The sequence below is a fragment of the Mercenaria mercenaria genome, chromosome 2, assembly GCF_021730395.1.
Source record: "Mercenaria mercenaria strain notata chromosome 2, MADL_Memer_1, whole genome shotgun sequence".
NCBI classification, from domain to species: Eukaryota; Metazoa; Mollusca; class Bivalvia; order Venerida; family Veneridae; genus Mercenaria; species Mercenaria mercenaria.
Genome location: NC_069362.1, coordinates 99,753,750 through 99,774,145, shown reverse-complemented (window position 1 = coordinate 99,774,145; position 20,396 = coordinate 99,753,750). Strand labels below are relative to the sequence as shown.

The window sequence follows — 20,396 nt, the reverse complement described above, 5'->3', positions numbered from 1 at the left end:
TTTATTTACATAATTCAATTATTATATCACAGTTCATATAGATATAAGGTTCTCTATAGTTTCTTGATGGGACAAACATACGTTAAATCAATCATAAAAATGTTTCGCCTATTGACCATTTTCTTGCAAATCATCTAAATTGAAATATTTCAAATATTGATGTAAAAAGACTTGATTTCTTAATATATATTCTATCTTTCTGTAGCATTCTATTTGTAAGATCAACAGCTGGAACTCTTCCCAAGAGTTATAAGAATATGGTAGTTCATTCGATTGAATTCTATATTATGTAGTAATCAAGTTATAACTTTACATTGTCAGACGAAAAAGTAAAATTACACTACTTGTGATGGATGCTATACTTGTGATGAATGTTATGGTATTTAATATCGATATCAAACAGAATATTTTAATGATTAAAAAAACCGATTTTAAATACAGACTAAGATACAGGCTTAATTTCTAGTTCGTATTTATTCACAGTCAAACATGTCAGTAAACATGTCCATCTTTAGAAAATAATGTTGTCTTTGTTGACAAACATCTCTTAACACAAGGAAATTTACCTATGATGTTTTAGTATTAAAGAATTAATTTATAGATAATCCGTGTTTTAACACTATTTATACACGATGGGCGGTTATACGTCGGGCGTAATAATTGATTAATGATAAATGATTTCATACGACGTATAACCACCGGAGTGTATAAATAGTGTTCAAACCCGGTTTTGCTGTAAATTATTTCGATTTTAATATGTCTTTAATTATAAAAGTTTGATCAAATATGATAGAACTGTTTCTTCGCGCATGTACGGCGCCAAATAGCAAGTCGTCAAGCTCCTTTGTTTATACGCGCCAGGACCGGAAATGGTAATTCGTCTTGCGCAATAATTCCATTAGAGCGCAAATGATGAAAAATTATTCTGCACAGCGATTAACCAACTCAGTGTGTGTGCGTGTGTGTGTGTGCGTGCGTGCTTGCGTGCGTGCGTGCGTGCGTATGCTGTGTGTGCGTGTGCGTGTGTGTGTGTGTGTGTGTGTGAAATAATCAAGACAGTTGTGCAATGTGACATTTCATCTTAAATATGTTTTAAAAAAAAATATTTGAAAGCGTCATTTCTCGATGCATACATGATGTTAAATATCACATCGATATGACGTCAACTTAGTATCAATGTGATGATTTAAGCATTACTAGTCATAATAAAATTATGGTTAAACGAGAATATGAAATATTGACCTTTACAAATAGGTTTTACAATAGTTGCCTATATACGGAGGTTATCTTAAGTATGTTTGATTGTATATACAGTACACAATTTCTAAAACATTTGAAATCATATGTGACAAATGCTGAATATTAAACCAGGACAAGAAATGAAATCGGACCAATTGACTGATAATGAGTGTATATTTATTGTTTTCATCTTTATTTGGGTCTCATCAATGAATCTCTGAACCATAAATATATACATATTGTACTACAATACTATAAACCATGTAAGTAAATGTATTCATTTATTTTAACATTGATCAGTTGATCATAGTGAGTTTCGTGTGTTACTTACTGGTTTCCTTATCCGTTGGCATACCCTCTACACAAAGAGACTTTTCTTATTATTGATATTGAACAAGGACGAGACTTGCGATGAAAGGAGTAGTCAGAATCAAATAATCGTCGCTAGCAATGTCAGGTTGCCGACAATTGTTGTTAAAGAGCTAGACTCGATGGCGTTGCCCTATCTACTGATACGTTTGATATGTTGCATTTTTTCGTCTAGTATCCGTACTTTAAGCGATCTATTCAACTTATAAACCATTTCTCGCATAGAATCCTAGCTATAGCCGCATCCGTATAAGCTCCGCTTACCCGACATAGATTTAACTGGGTCGCTAGAAGGCCCAACTATAGTAAAGGAACCAGCGTGGGAGCCATCTAGTCTAGTAATGGCGGTCAGGTTTTTGAACACTAATTTTTCAATTGACATGGCCACAGAGGACTAAATTAAAGCTGGTTTCTGTTTAAATATCATTGTGGATGTATTTTTGACATTTTGGTAGGAAATGTGGGAGAGGAGGTTGTATCTGGTGAAGTGAAACTCAGTTTTAGTATGAGTAGTACTTCCAAGTCACAGCAGTGTGATTTTACAGTAAGCAAATGTGACAAGAGAAATCTCTCTTAGAAGATACATGACCTTTACTTTTCTCTTCATTTTATATCAGTTTTATCATAACTCTTTAAAATAAGGTAAGGATTTGTTCTCTGAAATGGGTCTAGCTATGTTTAGCAGCTCTTTAAAAGAAGTCAGTTATAGAATATATAGGGAATACTATTTACTGGTGTGTGACCTAGAAGTGTCTTTTGAAAATGCAGAAAATATATAGTATTGTTATTTATGGCAATACCATAAAGAACGCAAAATCGTACCTGTATTGTGGAGTTCCCCAAAACGTAATTTTGGTCGCACGTGGTTTCTGGTGGAATATTACTGGTGTGGTGTTTTCCGTGATAACTCACAAATGAACCGTTGGGTTTCCAAAGATCACGTGCTTGATTTACATATTGCATTTTGTGATTTGAAATCGGGTTCCTTCGAAGAGAGGGGGACATTTTACGGACAACCTGTATAAAACGTTGCATTAGTGCATTGAATAGTTAATTCATTGAACAGATGATGCTTATAATTATGCGAAAGCACGTCACTTACTAAATATGTATTGCTCCCGAAGTCAATTTAAGTTTAGAAAAATAAATCAAATGTAAATATCACACTCATTATGCACGTTCTTAATTTCAGTTCTTGTGTTGAATCTCCGTATCAAATAATTTGAGGTACTGCAAAAACAAAATACTCGCGTGGTAATGAATATTATGATGGTGATGATATGCCGATTAAAATGATGAAAACATGCACTTTCTTCAATTGTCTTAAAACGATAATGATAAATAAATGAAGGTCAAAGAGTACTAAAATATTAACACATTATGATAATAAATTATTTGAAATAAATCTGACCTAGCATGATACTCAATATATTGGTCTTCATTTCCATAAAAAAACATGCTTTAAACCTAGGAAGTGTTGATGCTAGAATATATATATATATACCAAAAATGTTCACTATTCTTTCATGTCTATATTTCTTATAGTCAGGCATTTCATTTGACTTAAAAAGACTGCTGTATCATTTTAGAGATTTAAAAATAATTGTCAAATGATTCTGAAGATTTAGTTAATTGTGTTGTAATTATGGTACAACTGATTAGTGACAAGTGCCTGAATTTATATATTAGAAACATTAATATACTTTCGAGTTTCTCCCGATTGTGTATCGATACACTTTTGGATTCCATTATCGATTATATTTGTTGTCCGATTTAGATGAGATCAAGTATATATGTTTAGATGAATCCATTCCGCTATAAGTGGATAATTAAGATAAATGGTACATGATGCACGTAAGTTAATAAGTTATTAACGTTTCAATACAATACTAAAGTATCAAAACACTTATTTATTTAATGGAAAATTCTGATTTTCAATAAAATGTGCGATATGCAACATTTGAAGAAATATATGTACATACTTTTAGGTTGAAATTATGTTATCAATTGAAGCAAAACAGTAGCAGACTCGGTTTGACTGAGTCTATTCATGAGAAATTATGAAATAAAACTGACATTTTATTGCCATGACAAGTATTTTGTTCTACTGTACATAAAGGCATTAAACGTTGCAATAAAATCTACAAGCATATATACCACTGGAAGACAATATGCAATTTAAGTGAATAATACTAATGAAGTATTAAAAGGACTTTTATCAGGAATCAAGGCTGACAATATTGTATATATATTAACTCTTTGGCTACTATAATGTAGACTTGTACCTTATGTTCGGTACCAATAAACATATAACTCGCAGACATCTTAGACAATGTCTAAGTCGATGACAAAGGCGATCTTTTAACTATAATCCCATTATGTAGCAAACAGTCAATATATCTATAACATTTCTTTCCAAGAAAAATTAAAAACACTTTGACGTTTCATTGAGTTTTATTAAAATCACAGATTTTTTCAGATTTACAGTTGTAAGAATTTATAAACAAAATTTCACATGATGTGAACCCACAGCCAACCTTGCACCGACAGCCTACCCTGAGTGGAAAGTCTCGTTGTGTTCTTATTTTATCTTACTTAATCCACGATTTTGTCCGCTTTCTTGCACACACAGTGCGAATATGTATTAATAAGCGCACATGACTTTCTGGCCCGTGATGCACGAGTTATTTATGGTCGCAAACTCCCTCCCCAAAAACAAACAACAAAACAAAAACAAGAAAACAACAAAAAAGGAACACAGGCTTCCCATGCTCGACAAATACTCCGCATTTCTCGCAAATAATAGTGTTCCTGTTAAAGCGGTGAAAGTTATGTATGAGAAATCTGATATGTTTACCATGAAAGAAACAACTAATAGGTAATAGTTTTGAAACTGAGGCGACACTGGTCTGATATGGTAACAGGTGTAAACAAATGCTAAAGTATGAGATTGAAGTGTTCTGTCTTAATCCATTACATGCTTTAGTTTCAAGTTATATTGACCGATGTATACTTTTGCGATTCTTGGAAACAAACAGACAAATCAAAACATTTATAAAACTCTTTCAAAGGTTACATCTAACGTTTAATGTAGCGATGAATCTAATGAAGTAAACGGATAAAGGACAGGTCTTCAAATCCCTTAAAAGCGACCATTCTAGACAGGTGACAGATAACACTGATATAGATGTACATCATGTTGCAAAGGGTTAGAAATTCGAAAAATAAAAAATGTAGTTTCTGTTACAAATCTTTCCAGACACAAACGCAAAGACTATGCAGCTAGAAAAAAATGAATGAAGGTTATTCCTTTTACAGATGTGAATTATACACAGATCTATCAGTTTGAGAGACAAATGAAAGTGGGTGAAAATATTTCTACAATAAAAGGAAAAGAAGAGAAAAAGGAAATCAAAGATTACGTTAGAAAACCTATGATTTTTGATGAAGAAAAAGTAGCATTTTATGAGCTTTTGTATTTCGAAAATATTGTGTAAAAGCCGGCATAGTAATGTGTAGGGCGAAGGCCACTTTATCAAATAATTAAGACATAAAAGCAAGATATATAACTAAGTAATAGAAGGCTACAGTTGTAAAACATTAAATCATATACTAGTATACTAAAGAAAATATTTACTTCTTTAATAGCTGGTGATCCCTAAATGCAGTCAAGATCAACCAGTTCAACACACTTTAGAAAGGTCCAAATTTTGTGAACACTCGTTAAGCGGTCCATAACAAGAAGTCTTTCATGGTTTTTGTTTTAAGTCTGCTCTGTGGCTACTACGCACAGTCAAACATTTTACAAAATTTAAGAACTGTTCAACAAGGATGGTTCTGACTAAGTTTGCTGAACGTCCTTCAAGTTGTTCATAAGAAGGAATCATTTTAATGTTGTCATTCCTTCTTTAAGCCTTAAAGGCTCATAATGCCTTTGTTTCAAATGTGGCTGTCACATTTTCCCTTATGAAATTAAAATACATTAATTTCTTGTAAAATCCTATTTCTGATAGTTACTTTCTTTAACATTTGTCAAAGGTTTGAATATTGCTGAATACATTTTCTTGTTAAATCCCATTTCTGATAATAACTTTGCAAACATGCAAGGATATTTATGATCACGTGGACATTCACCATAAGAAGTCTTTTATGTGTTTTTATTTGCTGAAGCGGCCTATAGTGTAGTGTAGTGAAGCGAAACCAATTGATCAAACTTGAGAACATGTTTTTGACTTATTTCAATTAACACTCTAGCGGTTGATGAGGGGAAAATGCTTCGAGGGTTTGCAAAATATTTTTATTGCTATGGCAACCTATGAATGAAGTCAAGCAGAAGATTTTGAGAAACGTTCACCCAAGGGTGCTTAGATCCATTGAGTGGTTGAAGAGAAGTGTTTTAAAAACTGTTTTCTGTTTTTAGCTCTGACAGCACCTAAGTGCAGTTCAGCGAAACCATTGATTGTAGCAAAAGTGTTTGCAACTTGTTTGTGGTAGTAGTGTATGCTTTTTGATAAACAAATTACCCCAATGCTAATACAAGAGCAGTTTTAGTGTTCATTTGTATAATAATTATTTAATATATGATTAAGAGTTAGCATCTATAAAAGTAGGCCTTTACTAAGGTATCACTTCCATAGGTGTAGTTGCTAACGTTATTTCATTTTGCACTATTCAACATTACAAACAAGTAATAAGCATTCAAAAGATCGTCTTATGTTAGTTTATTATTTAGCATATGTCAAAGGTAGAAATATTTGTTTCACACAGTAGAAAGATTTGTTCAATATATTGTTTTTGACTACCCCCTTTAAGACTCTTGCCGTATAAGCTCATGTGTAATATTGATAGTTATATTTTCTCACCATGTAATTATGCTCAACCTGCTTTATCTGCTTTTATAAACATAGTATTATAAGACTTATGGGACTATATGTATAACACTACAAAAAATGGTCATATAAAACTGCTATCAGACATATCTAAAGCTTATTATAACAAAGTTAACTTTTGTGCTGTGGGGTTTTAATTACTTTGTATTGTGAGTATAAGATTCATTGGCATTGGCTTATGCATCACAAAATGATATTCAATGCGGATTATCAACAATGAAAATTTAGCTATTCTGTATGATAGTCAGGGAACTGCAGAAAAATATATCGTCTTAAACTAATAAAATTTGTCTAACCTTTTCAGTCAATAAACTGACTTTAAGAATAATTTGCAACATCTGACGAAAGAGCACCGTGATGAAACTACGAAAAATCTGAGTAAAAAGTAAAACGATCGAAATTAGTAATATGCAAATCATATTATCTAGCTGTTAAATCATAAAACAACAAATAAAATAGTGCACTTTTTATGTGCAACACATAGCTTCCACATTATATTCTTGTGAATATTCCCGGATAAAGGTAAGCTATGCTTTAATTGTTTTGCAGAACATGAACTTGATCAGTGGGCTTTATTTTACAGAAAAAAGGCGGATTGGATATGTGAACATATATAAAATCTAGACGTAAACATTGAAAGACAATACAATAAGGAGACAGTTACGGCTTTATCATGGCAATCAGGTAATGAATTTGTACAATTATATTTATCCTACAGGGAAATAATTGTTTTACGAACCTTCCAGCCACTTGTGCTATGACTAATTATGATCGTTGACTTCCCATCAATAATTACCTCTAATCAGTGTTTGTTCGAGCTCGTCATGTAGGAAAGCCATCTAACTGGCCTAGTTTATTTTACTTTTACGGGGTAAACGTTGACTCACTTAAATCGTATAGAAGGGGTTTAAATGTAAGATCTAAAATGCGAATATGTTGCTGGCTACACACTATACGAAAAATAGTTTCTGAACTTTGATAGGTGTTTTCAAAAAGTGATAAATATATTCTTGGTTCATTTGTTTTTCCCCGACAATATGTGAAGGTATTTGCTTGATTCAGTTTAAACGGTTTCGGTTCTCTATCACTGATTGAATACAAGATATAATTTGATCACGAGTTGTACACGAAAATGTGAACTCATTTATTTCAGTAAAACGCACACTTATTTTAAAGGTTTAACAACATTTCTATAGCGCTTTAATTGTGTACATCTATTTTGTATTTTGTTACACTTCGAAGTGTATATTGAAAGACTTTTAATTATTTATGTCTGACATATTATCAATTAAATCAACGAAATAGAGTTCTTCAGTAATACTCAGCAGACCTTTAAGGATTCTAACATTTTTGAGGACTGAGCGGAAACTGTCCTAAACCTTTTTATTATTTAAGATATTGGACCCGTAATAGAGTACCTCCTTTCTGAATATTCAATTCCTACCATAAACCTACTTTGACTGCATTTTTCAGGGGTGTGTGTGTGTGGGGGGGGGGGGGGGGGGCGTAGGTTCAATCCCCACTGGGACAAATTGTTTCCCATATTTTCCTTTTTTCTAGTAAGGTTCTACTTCTTATAAGAGTTATTATGGATGTATTGTACAAAAGTGGAAAATTTTCATTTTATAAGCGATTTCTTGCTGTTCAAATTGAATTTACCTCTGAATCAGGGGGGTAGAATTAGACATCTTTAAAAATACTTAAGTTACATGCGGTAAGCGGTAAAAGTTCTCTATTTTGCCTTCATTCTTTAGATTACATATTGTGGAAGAAATGCAGGTAGGTTTTACTTCTGCCCCAAGGTTATTTTTGAATGAAGTGAGCAAAATTCAAAACATACCCATAGGATTCGACCTTAATTTTTCAATGTTTGAGTTAGAATTCTGTCTCATTAAATCTGTTTACTTGAGGCACCCGAGGAAAAAATTATAATTACAGTTTTATTTTGTGTTTTATAATTGTTTAACAATAGTTTGATGTTTCTTTTATCAAAATTAATGCTGTAATGAATTCTCTGCAAACGTTTTAGATAGTGGCCATCACATTGACATTTGTCTCTACTTGAGCTTGAGGAAATACCATAAATTATATAAAATTTACAAAAAACGGCACGGTAAAAGTTGTTTAAAATTTGCAACACAGTGCGAAACATGGTCAACTTTAAGAATATACCAAACAAATGCCATTTTTTAAACATTACTATTAGGGGTCCAATACCTTAATGTCAATATGAAATATGACCTTTTCCCCTTCAACCCTCGGTTTTTATTTCTTTTCAGAGTTAACAGAGGACTGATGTTCGTTTTTTGTTTTCTGAATAACTTCATGGTATTTGGTATCGTATTTGCGTTTGGAGCTTTCTTCGTTGAGCTTCTGGACAAATTCCAGAAAGATCGCGCAACAACTGCAACTTTGCAATCACTTCTTGTTGGAGTAACGTTAAGCTTTGGTAAATAGAGGACCTCACATGAGTGTCTTTTCATACTGACAGACGTTAAATTCAAAATGTTCTTTGACTCAGTGTAGTAATTGTTTCTAGTCAATTTGGATCATGGAGTGCATTCAGTGTACTTTTAATACTGATTCCGCTTAAGTCGGTGCTGGGGGTGGGGGTGGGGGGGGGGGGGGGGGGGGGGGGGGGCGTGAACGGTAATGAACTTCCTTTACTTACTATGATCAAAACCAAAGCAAAAAAGCACAAAGATCCAATAAGATGAACTATGTTCAAGGAACGCAACCTTCCTATACAGAAACTTCCTTAACATACACAGTAAAACAAGCAGACAACAATGACAAAAAACACATTGTTTACAAAAGGCATTTGATGTAAAACACATTGTTATAAAATAACAAAACTTAAAGACCTAGTATATAGGCATGTACACAATGCTTTTGAAAAAGGCAGAGCATCAAGAGAAACACAATGCAAAACAAAACAATCCAAAAGACAAATGGCAATGCAGCGCAGAATGAAAACGAAAACGTAGTTTAATACCAATCATGAAACGTGTGTCTTAACCTATTTTAATGACACTTTTTTAAATATTACCAAACAATTAGAAGATTTCCGAGACCCACAATCTTCACAGTTTTGGGAACAGCATTCCAGTTAAAGACCCACAATCTTCACAGTTTTGGGAATAGTTTTGGGAATAGCATTCCAGTTAAAGTCAAGTTTCAATATAATTCGGAAGTCTCTACAGAGTTTAATAATAGCTGTTAAATTTAAAACCAAATCTGAATTCGGTTAGAAAAAAAAACAGTCAATGTTTTGCAACATGTTAACAAAAGCCCTATGCAAGTAGTTTTTGGTAATATACTGATTACGTTAATTGAAGTATTCAAGATGATGCACGCACAAGCAAATTTGATTAGAAATATGAATCCTGTACAGCCCAATTTCCACTTTGAATGTGTGTGTTTTAGTCTTCTGTATTGAATGGACTTCTTATAGTTTTATATAACAAAGCATCGATTATCTACCATAAGATCAGTCATTTAGTTCCGTTTTGCAGCTAAACAACAGTCAAACACATACATAAAAAAGGAACACAGCAAACTAGAGTCTGTCATCATTTTGCTTGACCTTTTCTATGCTTTCAGATAATGTTCTTTTGAATTTCTTATATACTTCCAAATATATTTAAATTTTCCAAGTCCTTTGGTAACCTGAAATGCAAATATTATAATACATTCTCGAGTAACAGCTTTTTGTGATGGTCAGACAGAAGAGAGATAAACTATATATTAGTTCCAGCAGTTGCTTCGTTTATTTTAACGACGTTATGTTTCATCGTTTCAGGTGTTGTCAGCGGAGCTCTCATCAGTAAACTAGGGCTCCCGTGGGTTACGCTTCTATCTTGTATACTCGTTCCACTTGGTTTTGGTGTCTCTTTCTTTGCTACCAGAATAGAGCATCTTTACATAAGCATCGGCATTGTATCAGGTATGATATGACTAAAGCATTACCTTGAGGAAGCACAGGTGTATGGGTAACGCCGAGTAGGCTTTTTCAAAACAGGGAACATCTGTTCATACGCATTCGTGTGGTATCATGTATGTGGAGGTAGCAGTGACGTAAGAGAAAATTTCCAGTGCTCTAACATCAGCGGATCTTAAGTGTCATGTGACCCGTGTCGCCTTAATTCGTCATTCAGTAATATGTCAGAAAGAACTTCATGCAGTATACAATGGTCCTACAAGAGAGTTGAAAATCAAATTATAATATGAAATATAAAGATAATATAAGATAATTATATAAATTTATATAAAATAAACATACTGATTATTTAAGTCAAATTGTCTTACGTATTCAAATGTTATAACTTAAAATATATGTTTATCCCATGCATTACTCATATTTTTTATTTGCATTTTTAGTTCTTAAAATACTGTGGAGTCATATTTGTTCACGTAGGACGAAATTTTGCGTAGTTCGCGCTAGGAACGGTGCGCGAGTTTAAGACCACACTATCATTTGGAAGTTATTCAAATAAGCGCACATGTTAGATTAAAGTGGTTAATGAAAATAAAGAGATAAATCATATATTTACCAGTATAGGTTAATCAGACAGAAACAGTCTGCTATTATGTTGCATGGTTGTGATTATTTCATCCAAAAGACCTTCCACAATTTTTATTGACTACCGTGTGGAAGCGAAAAAAAAGATCCCCCATGTTGTTATATCATCTGGCTCTTTTGGTTCATGGAAACATTCATTTGTACTATAATAGAATTCATCTTAAACGCGAGAGGTGTTGAATTTTCGTTACCTCTCATGAACATATTCAGTCATACCGAGTCTGCTATTTGCTTAGTTGCGTCCTATGCTTCAAAAAGATCTTTTCTTAGACTGTATTTTTTTATATTACGAAACAGAAATATTTAATCTTATTTCAGGGGTTGGAATTTCAATGGGACATATCAGTGCTGTTGTGATAGTTGGTAGAATTTTTACAGGCAAGAAGAGAGTTTTGCTTTTAGCTGTGCTGAATGCTTCCTCCTCGTTATCTGGATTGGTCTACCCGTATTTTATAAATTGGTTGATGACATTGTTTGAGCTTAGTGGGACGTTTTTAATCCTTGGAGCTGTTTACAGTAACACGTTTCCATTGTTCATATTATGTTGGATGAATCGGAGCACACTTAAAGATTTTGAATTGTCTTCGAGGAATTCTAAAATTAAGACAAACACAAAAAATGAGGCACCATCCCCAACAATAAGACACAAAGGAAATTTTATCATAAACGGTGTTCAAACATTGAGAGAAATGGTGAACACAACCTACCTTTTATTACTTTTTGCATGCGCTATTTCAGCAGCTGGCATAAATGGATATACGGGGATGATTCTTGATATTTGTAGATGGAAAGGTTTCAGTAAATCTCGGGGACTTTTTACATTTGTCATTTTTAACATCGCTAACGTTGTATCAAGACTTTTACCGGGTGTGCTTAAACAAAAGCGTGGATTCAATTCCTTTATTTACCCGATAATTTCCACTATATCTGGTTGTGTCGGGCAGTTATTACTGTATAAAGGACAGAGCTATATATTGTACGTGTTAGGAACCTGTCTGTCTGGCGTTGCAATTGGCGGAGTGGTTTCGGCACAATTTATTCTTGTGTTAAAAGCAGTACCTCGAGAATTTATTCCAGTAGGATCAGGACTACTTTTTACAATGTCAGGTGTATTATCCTCTACAACAGGCCCGATATTTGGTAAGTTCATGTTTATCATACAAGCATAAAATTTGTATTTTGAAGCTATAGTATTTTAATCACAATTATTTAAAAGATATGAGGCGATGCAGTCGTTTCGTTTCCTTTACATACACAAATTTCTGTCAAAATGATAATTTTCTTCATTTTAGGTACTGTTCATTATTCTGAAATGTATAATAAAACCTTATTTGCAACTGTATTTATCGAAATCCTGTTTTAGCCGACACAGCAACTTGGTCTCGACCGATTCACTGTATGTCTTTAAGAGAAAACTTTTTTTACCGGAACCCGGCTTACCAGTTATCAGGCATAGTTTAGTTGTCCCAGGATGCATAAATGCATACATTCACGTATGATTAAAATCGTCGCCAAATAGTTTTCAGACGTATAAGCAGCACGATTTTAATGTACCCGTTACATGTCGCATGCACGTGTTATATCGATTTACAAATCTGTATTGAAATAAGATACCAAAATGTACGCAGTATGTAAAATTGAACTTTATACTTCTATTGAATGAAACCATGTAGAAATAGGAACCTGATTTAACTGACAACCTACGTTAACCATCAGCATGATCAAGCGGGTCCAAACGATGACGGTTAAGTCAGGTTTCACTGTAATTTTCGAGCATTATCTAAATCAGAAAGGATAACTCCTGTTGTATCACCTTGCATTATTGTACACATACCAAATCATACATATGGCTTATTTTAATCATTTACACGTGATCGTTTCTGTATATTAGTTTTGTAACTCAAGAACGTTAAAAAACAAGAGAAAAAAGCAGTTAAAATAATTTTATTGTAAACGTACAATCACTGTTATTGGAATATAAATTAATGGGATGAAATCAAATTATTGTTTTTCATCTAGACAGAATTTTAAGTTTCAGTAATAAGGTACGTAATTTTTTTCTGTTTTCATGCCTTATTTTATAATATTAAAATGCATATGAGGTTTTCAATCTTAGACACTAGTAAAACAAAAAAATAAGGTGTGTGAATTACACAGTCTTCTTAAAAATCCACTGTTTTCTCCTCTCACTTACTGATACATCTGTAATGCTGACTGACTTCCCATTTAACAATGAACCCTGTTTACTGAAACAATCCGTGACAGTCATGAACCCTCAACTGTAAACAAAAATCCATTGAACAAGTTCGACGCTAAATCAGGCACATGCGCATGTTGTATCATGTCTCGGGTATGTGGCATGGTATTCTTGTGAGGCATCATTATATAGTTGGACTTTGTTCTCATTGCTACAAGTAGACACTAACGTTTACATTACTAAAAATGTTTAAAACGACGCCAAACACGAATGCACACATTTAAATGTTTGAATTCTTATACATTTCAGGTAGCCTGAGAGACAATTTTGGTACTTATGGTAGCGTTCTTCTTACAGTCAGTGTCGTAGAGGCGATTGCAGCGATTTTCTTTGTCCTTGCTCTAGTCTACAGACGAATTGATAATGCTAAAAAGCAATCAGAGGACACAACAGAAAACTCTATAGAAATCATAGTCACTCATTTATAGTAACGCATTTTCATTTATTCATTAATATTTTGGTTGAATCGGACCACACTTAATGATGCTGCATTGTCTTAGGAAAACCTTAGGACAAACAAAGCAAACGAGGCACCCACTACCACAATAAGATGCAAACAAGACACTGGGCTCTCCTTGTCATTCAGAAGCAAGTTGGTCATTCAATCTTCGTATGACAAGTTACATTGCATCTCATGTACAGACTCAGTCATTCCAATGTAGTTATGCTTATATGCCAGTAGGTATTGCAGTTTTAAGTAGAGACAAACCATAAATATAACTCGCTACAGATTATTTTAAATAGTGATTTTTCAAACCTCCTCTTGTCAGGGACACACAACCCATATTATTGACATTTTCAAAAATACTTTCTCAAACTATCATATTTCGTTCATTTCTAAATATATATTCAGGATATTTTGTTGTGTTTTGTTTACTGTCATGCTCATCCATACACAACGACTATCGTTTTTGTACATTGACTAAAAGAAAAAGGGCTTATTTTCGTATTAACAACTTTGGTGCAAGAATATCAAGGCTGATCCTTTCCGCGATAATGAACGCGCAATCTAACGCCATTCACAAAATGTTAAAAAATGGCGTCGTTCTGAATAATCGTTCAAAATTGGACACCAAACTTTGAGATATAACACCAAATTATAGCTTAAACTATTTTTTCTGACGGTTACAAAAAAAAATAAAATTGAATGGACAAGACTGTATGAGTTTTTCCTTGATGTAAGAATATTTTAAATAAAAATCAGGAATTGTATTTTTATAGGAAGTCGATTTACAATTCAGCTAGGGCGAGTCTTTTTGGCTGTTCGGTTTAGATGTTGAAAAGAACGTTGTTCTGAAATGTATTTTTACTTTCTGATACTTATGGAAAGCAAACTACTTACTTTTGTAGCAAGCTGCTGTAAAAATGTAAACGTAAAGATTTTATTGATTGATATTTTTGTGTGTTAAAACAGGTAAACTACATTAAAACTACTAGCGAATATATACTCGTCAAAATGTACAAAACAAAAAACATCCTTTAAAGCGGCATGCCTCCAGATCGTTGGACAACAAAAAAAAATTTTTTTTTTAGATATCTTGAAATAAATGCTTTATTACTTAAGAAGGCTTTAAAACTTAATTACTGACTTTATTCTACGGAAACACATGAGAATTTGCTGTTTTTACTGCTTTTTTACGCTTTTACTCCAGGTAAACTGTCTGGATTATAAATATCTATATTTCGAAGTCATTATTCACTTCTTCAGCTATAACGCTATTGGTTACGACGACGGAAAAATGTCTTTTTTGCCGCGGCGGTCCGGGGTTCGATTCCCGATGCGGTCATCTTGTTTTCTTGATTTGGAACTTTTAAAATATTTTAGAAGCAAAAATTCATATTCTAATGTTCATGATATGACCAAACTTCAAATTGAAAGAAAGATTATTGTTTAGCCAAATCTGGAGGCATGCTGCTTTAATTCTTATGAAAATGTTGTGAGATCTGCTATGTTATGACGAAGCCACATACAATCATTATAGATTTTATAGTTATTCCAGTGCAGAATAGAACAATAAAAATATCATATATTCAGATAAAATACAAAAACTTTTACATCATCACTTACATATACGCAGCCATAAATATCGTTCTTTTATACCAGACTTAAAACAAACAAGAGCTCGTCGAACACGAAATGCCCCCTTGATGCATTCAGTAATTGCACAAGGAACAGAAATTATATGCTCACTGTAAACAAAAGTTCTACCATTCTGGTTTAATCTGACCTTCGACCTTTAACCTATTAACCTAACAAGAGATTACAGAGTGATCTTGGCGCCATCCACTGAGCCATTTTTGAATGTTCCAAATTTCAAGACTAGCTCAAGGTCAAAATCAAGGTCAAATTTAATTTTGGTACAAAACAATGTGTATGTTGTCCAAATTTGGAAGCTGTGGCTTGAGAAATGTGAAAGCAGGTCACTAGATCAATTTCAAGGTCTAGGTTCATTTTGGTAGACAGAACTATGCATGTGCTTCAAATTTGGACCTGCTTAAGAAAGCTTGAGAAATGTGAAAGTAGGTAATAGGTATAAATCAATGTCAAATTTCAATTCAGAACACAAAAATATGCATGCGGTCCAAATTTGAAGCCTGTAGCTTCAGAAATGTGAAAGCAGGTCACTAGGTCAATCTCAAGATCAAAGTTCATTTCGGTACACAAAATTATGCATGTGGTTCAAATTTGAAGGCTGTAGCTTGAGAAATGTGAAAGTAGGTCAATAGGTCAAAATCAAGGTCAAATTTTATTTCAGAACACAAAACTATGCAAGTGGTCCAAATTTGAAGCCTGTATCTTCAGAAATGTGGAAGTAGGTCATTAGGTCAATCTCAAGATCAAAGTTCATTTCAGTACACAAACCTATGCTTGTGGTTCAGATTTGAAGGCTGTAGCTTGAGAAATGTGAAAGTAGGTCACTAGGTCAAAATCAAGGTCAAATTTTATTTTTGAACAAAAAACTATGCATGTGGTCCAAATTTGAAGCCTGTACCTTCAAAAATGTGAAAGTAGGTCACTAGGTCAATAACAAGATCAAAGTCTTTTTCGGTACACAAACCTATGCATGTGGTCCAAATTTGAAGGCTGTAGCTACAGAAATGTAAAAGTAGGTCACTAGGTCAAGATCATGGTCAACTAATGTCAAGGTTCATCTTGCCATTCAAAACTATACATGTGGTCCAAATTTGAATGATGTAAGTTATGGACATGAAGATTCTAAGTTTTACCCTATATAAGTCTATATGAAAAATATGACCCCTGGGGCGGGGTCATATTTGATCCTAGAGGGATAATTTGAACAAACTTGGTAGAGAACCACTAAATGATGCTACATTACAAAATATCAAAGCCATAGTCTTCGTGGTTTGGACAAAAATATTTTCAAAGATTTTCCCTATATAAGTCTATATAAACCATGTGACCCCCGGGGTGGGGGCATATTTGACCCCAGGGAAATAATCTGAACAATCTCAGTAGAGGACCACTAGATTTTGCTACATACCAAATATCAAAGCCCTAGGCCCTATGGTTTTGGACAAGAAGATCAAAAACCGTTTAACTGTTCCTGGCCAATATGACATTGACGTTTGACCTAATGACCTCAAAATCAATAGGAATCATCTGCTGGTCATGGCCAACCTAACTATCAATTTTCTTGACATTAGACCCAAGCTTTCTTGAGTTATTGCCTGGAAACCATTTTACTATTCCTGGTCACTGTGACCTTGACCTTTGACCTACTGACCTCAAAATAAATAGGGGTCATTTGCTGGTCATGACCAACCTCTCTATCAACTTTCGTGACCCTAGGCCTAAGCGTTCTTGAGTTATCATCTGGAAACCGTTTTACTATTCAGAGTCACTGTGACATTGACCTTTAACATACTGACCTCAAAATAAATAGGGGTCATCTGCTGGTCATTACCAACCTCCCTATCAACTTTCATGATCCTAGGCCCAAGTGTTCTTGAGTTATCATCCGGAAACCGTTTTACTATTCAGGGTCACTGTGACCTTGACCTTTAACATACTGACCTCAAAATCAATAGGGGTCATCTACTGGTGATGACCAACCTCCTTATCAACTTTCATGATCCTAGGCCCAAGCGTTCTTGAGTTATCATCCGGAAACGGATTGGTCTACATTCCGACCGACCTACCGACAGACCGACCGACATCTGCAAAACAATATACCCCTCCTTCTTCGAAGGGGGGCATAAATATTTAAAAGGGAGGCAACTGTTAGATAGAAGTGGTTCAACTGGCTGCATAGTCTTTTCATCGGATTAGCTGTAAGCGATAAATGAAATTGTATTTTCATATACCTGGAAACGAAACAAAACCAAAACGAAGACGATGCTATTTTATATTTGTTAAGAAGATTTTCTTGCTTAATCGTTAAACAATACAACCGTAATCTAGCTTGGATCTATTTCATGTTCTATAGAGTATTAAGAGTATTAATAAAATCTTGCGGTCGGCTCCCCAATTAGTATTTGAAATTAACTTTGAAAGAATAAAGGACTTCACGCATTTGACTTTCAATATTTTAGATGTGGTATAAATGAAAGCTTTTTGTTAAGTATAATTCGAAGAATCTTTGTTTCGTCAACAACGGGTACTTTTGTATCGTCTAGAAAAAGCTAAGGGTCACAATATTGTTTCCATAATTGACAAAAGTGGGCACTTTGACTTTTCCATTCGGAAAGTTCAAAACCATTTTCCGTGGCCCAAACTTAATCCAAACACAGATCTATTTAGTGTTTTATTATACGCATATTTTTCAAACGATAACATATCAAAATAGCACCGACATATTATAAACAAGCTAACCCTGTAAACAAACGAATTATTGTAAGACGACCTTTTAAACATTAATCGTCAAGGTCATAGTTGATACCATATTTCCATGTTATATCATAATCTTTTCTAAAGCGAAAAGGAAAAAATGGAATATGTCTGTTTGACAAATGCATAATAAATTAAATTTTCCAGATGCACAAGATGATCAGTTGTGCTACTTTGTTTGCGGAATCAGCTTTGAAATCTTGTTGTTAACATGAATTATTCTACATAAACAACTAGTTGGGCAACCCCGATTACATTACTGGGTTCGTTTAATTTCCCGGGTTTGGTATGGGAATAGCTAACTCTTCCTCCAAACTCGGAAAGCCTTTTCCCAATTGGTTTTTAAACGGGGATCTCTAAGAGTTTTGTTTTGTTGGTTTTTAAAGTCGACCGCACAAATTTTAAAGGGCAAGACACTTTACTTTGATGGGGAGGAGCCCCCCATTTTTGTTTTTTTTTTTATCACGAGCGGGCACCTGGGTAGACCCCCCCGACCTTCCGTAGCCCCTGATGGCTTCCTCCATGAAATCAACGCCCCGAGGACTCGAAACCCCACGATGAGGGGCAAGTATTTGAAGTCGGGGAAATTTAACCCTTCGGGCAGGAGGCCCCCTAAGAATATTTTTTCAAATAATCAAGGACTTAGAGTGGTTGTCACCAGATGTTAAAGTTTCAGAGTTCAAGCCAGGAAAAATTAAAAACCGGGGGGTTAGCCCGATGATAAATACCAAACATCTAAACGATAACCCGGGAAATTATATACCACAAAAAAGCTTTAATGTTTTCATTTGTAAATGCCACGAAATTTTTTGATAAAATATTGTTGAACTTCAAAGATACGAGCGGGGAAAAGAACCGACTTCATGCGAAATTTGGAGTCAAAATGCTCTCTTTCCGGCCCCGTACCTTTTTTTCGCAGAAATTTTCATGCTTTACCTTTTTATTTTAAATGGCAATCAAATCAATCATTTTTGTCTGGATTTTTTAAAAATCGCTCTACAAATCGAAAACGTTTTTTCAATTTGGGTTAAACCATGTTTATTTTTAGTAAACCATTTCTTTTTAAGGTTTTGGAATGGACTTGGCAATATCAGAAAGGATAATAAGATCATAAAAATTATCAATCCTACATTCTGAGAGTTAGGCTTAGTTTGACTTAGTCTATTCAGAGAAATTAAGAATTCTAATAACAAGACAAAGCTAAGGGAAAGAAGGCTAAAAGGCGGGGAATTTTAAAATTAAATTCACGTTGAACCAGTTTAAATAATAGCAAAAAACTTTACCCATGTACAATTTTTTTTAAAAAAAAAACAAAAAAATACTTTCTACGCAAGTGGCTTCAAAAAATCTCGTTTAAGCCTACCCCTAAATAACTGTAACGTTGCCGTTTTTACGGCGGTTAAGTTAGTTTCGGGGGCGTCCATTCAATTAAAAAAAGTAATTATTTTTCATTTAATTAATAACGGGAACGTTGAAACCTATACGGTGATGTAATTTTCAAATATTTACTCCGCCTATTCGCCGAAGGTATACTGAATCATTTCAATAATCATGCCGCAATCTTTCTACAAAATTATTGTTTTCGAGCGGAATTACTAAGTAGTGTGAAAACTGTCCCATATTACAACCCCCCCCCCCCCTCCCCCCACCAAAAAAAAAACAAACCCTAAGATTATCATATTAATCTATTTTACTGTAAAATGAGCGATAAACGGGGGACTCCGACTTCGTTTTCGCTGTATTGTGTTAAATTTTCCCCATCCCCTTTTCAACAGGCAGACTTTGTGCATCAAAATTTTAGAAAAAAGCTGTTTGTTTTTTTTAGGGAAAAATAAGTTGATCACAAAAAAGTTTACAACAACATAGATTTCGAGTGTATCTAATTTTGTAAGCCATTTTTTCCGATTTCTTTCCGATTTTTATTGTCACACTTGTATATAAACACAAAAACGAAATGAATAAGTGATATTTCTTAATAAACATCTTACTGCTCGTTATTTTCTCGATAGATTTTTTTAAATTTTCTAAAAATGATCCTGAAATGTTTTTGAATAAAATAATAATATAAAATTCCTAGACCACCGGGCTCATTTTCACTGAAAATTGGAAAGTTTAAGCACAGCTGAAACGTTACGTCTTTTCCCCGCGTTTTTTAACCAAGTTCTTATTGTCTGTTTGCAGGATTTGTTTAGAAACAATAAAGACAGGTTG

The 20,396-nt window shown here is 33.9% G+C and overlaps 1 protein-coding gene across 3 annotated transcripts; it reads left to right on the top strand.

Annotated features, from left to right (window-relative positions):
* Positions 1-3,271: 3,271 nt before the first annotated feature.
* LOC123564709 (monocarboxylate transporter 12-like) lies at positions 3,272-16,433 on the top strand. 3 transcript variants are annotated; one of them, XM_053537358.1, is made up of 6 exons: positions 3,272-3,462; positions 7,081-7,181; positions 8,777-8,946; positions 10,300-10,443; positions 11,398-12,219; positions 13,586-16,430. In XM_053537358.1, exons 2-6 carry the CDS (start codon positions 7,171-7,173, stop codon positions 13,762-13,764), a joined length of 1,326 nt encoding a protein of 441 aa, XP_053393333.1. In that variant the 5' UTR covers positions 3,272-3,462; positions 7,081-7,170; the 3' UTR covers positions 13,765-16,430. The 3 variants fall into 3 exon arrangements, with proteins under 3 accessions (XP_053393333.1, XP_053393334.1, XP_045214404.2); XM_053537359.1 differs by lacking the exon at positions 3,272-3,462 and having other exon boundaries at positions 6,602-7,181; positions 8,777-8,832; positions 13,586-16,433; XM_045358469.2 differs by lacking the exons at positions 3,272-3,462; positions 7,081-7,181 and adding an exon at positions 6,604-7,019.
* The last annotated feature ends 3,963 nt before the right edge of the window (positions 16,434-20,396 follow it).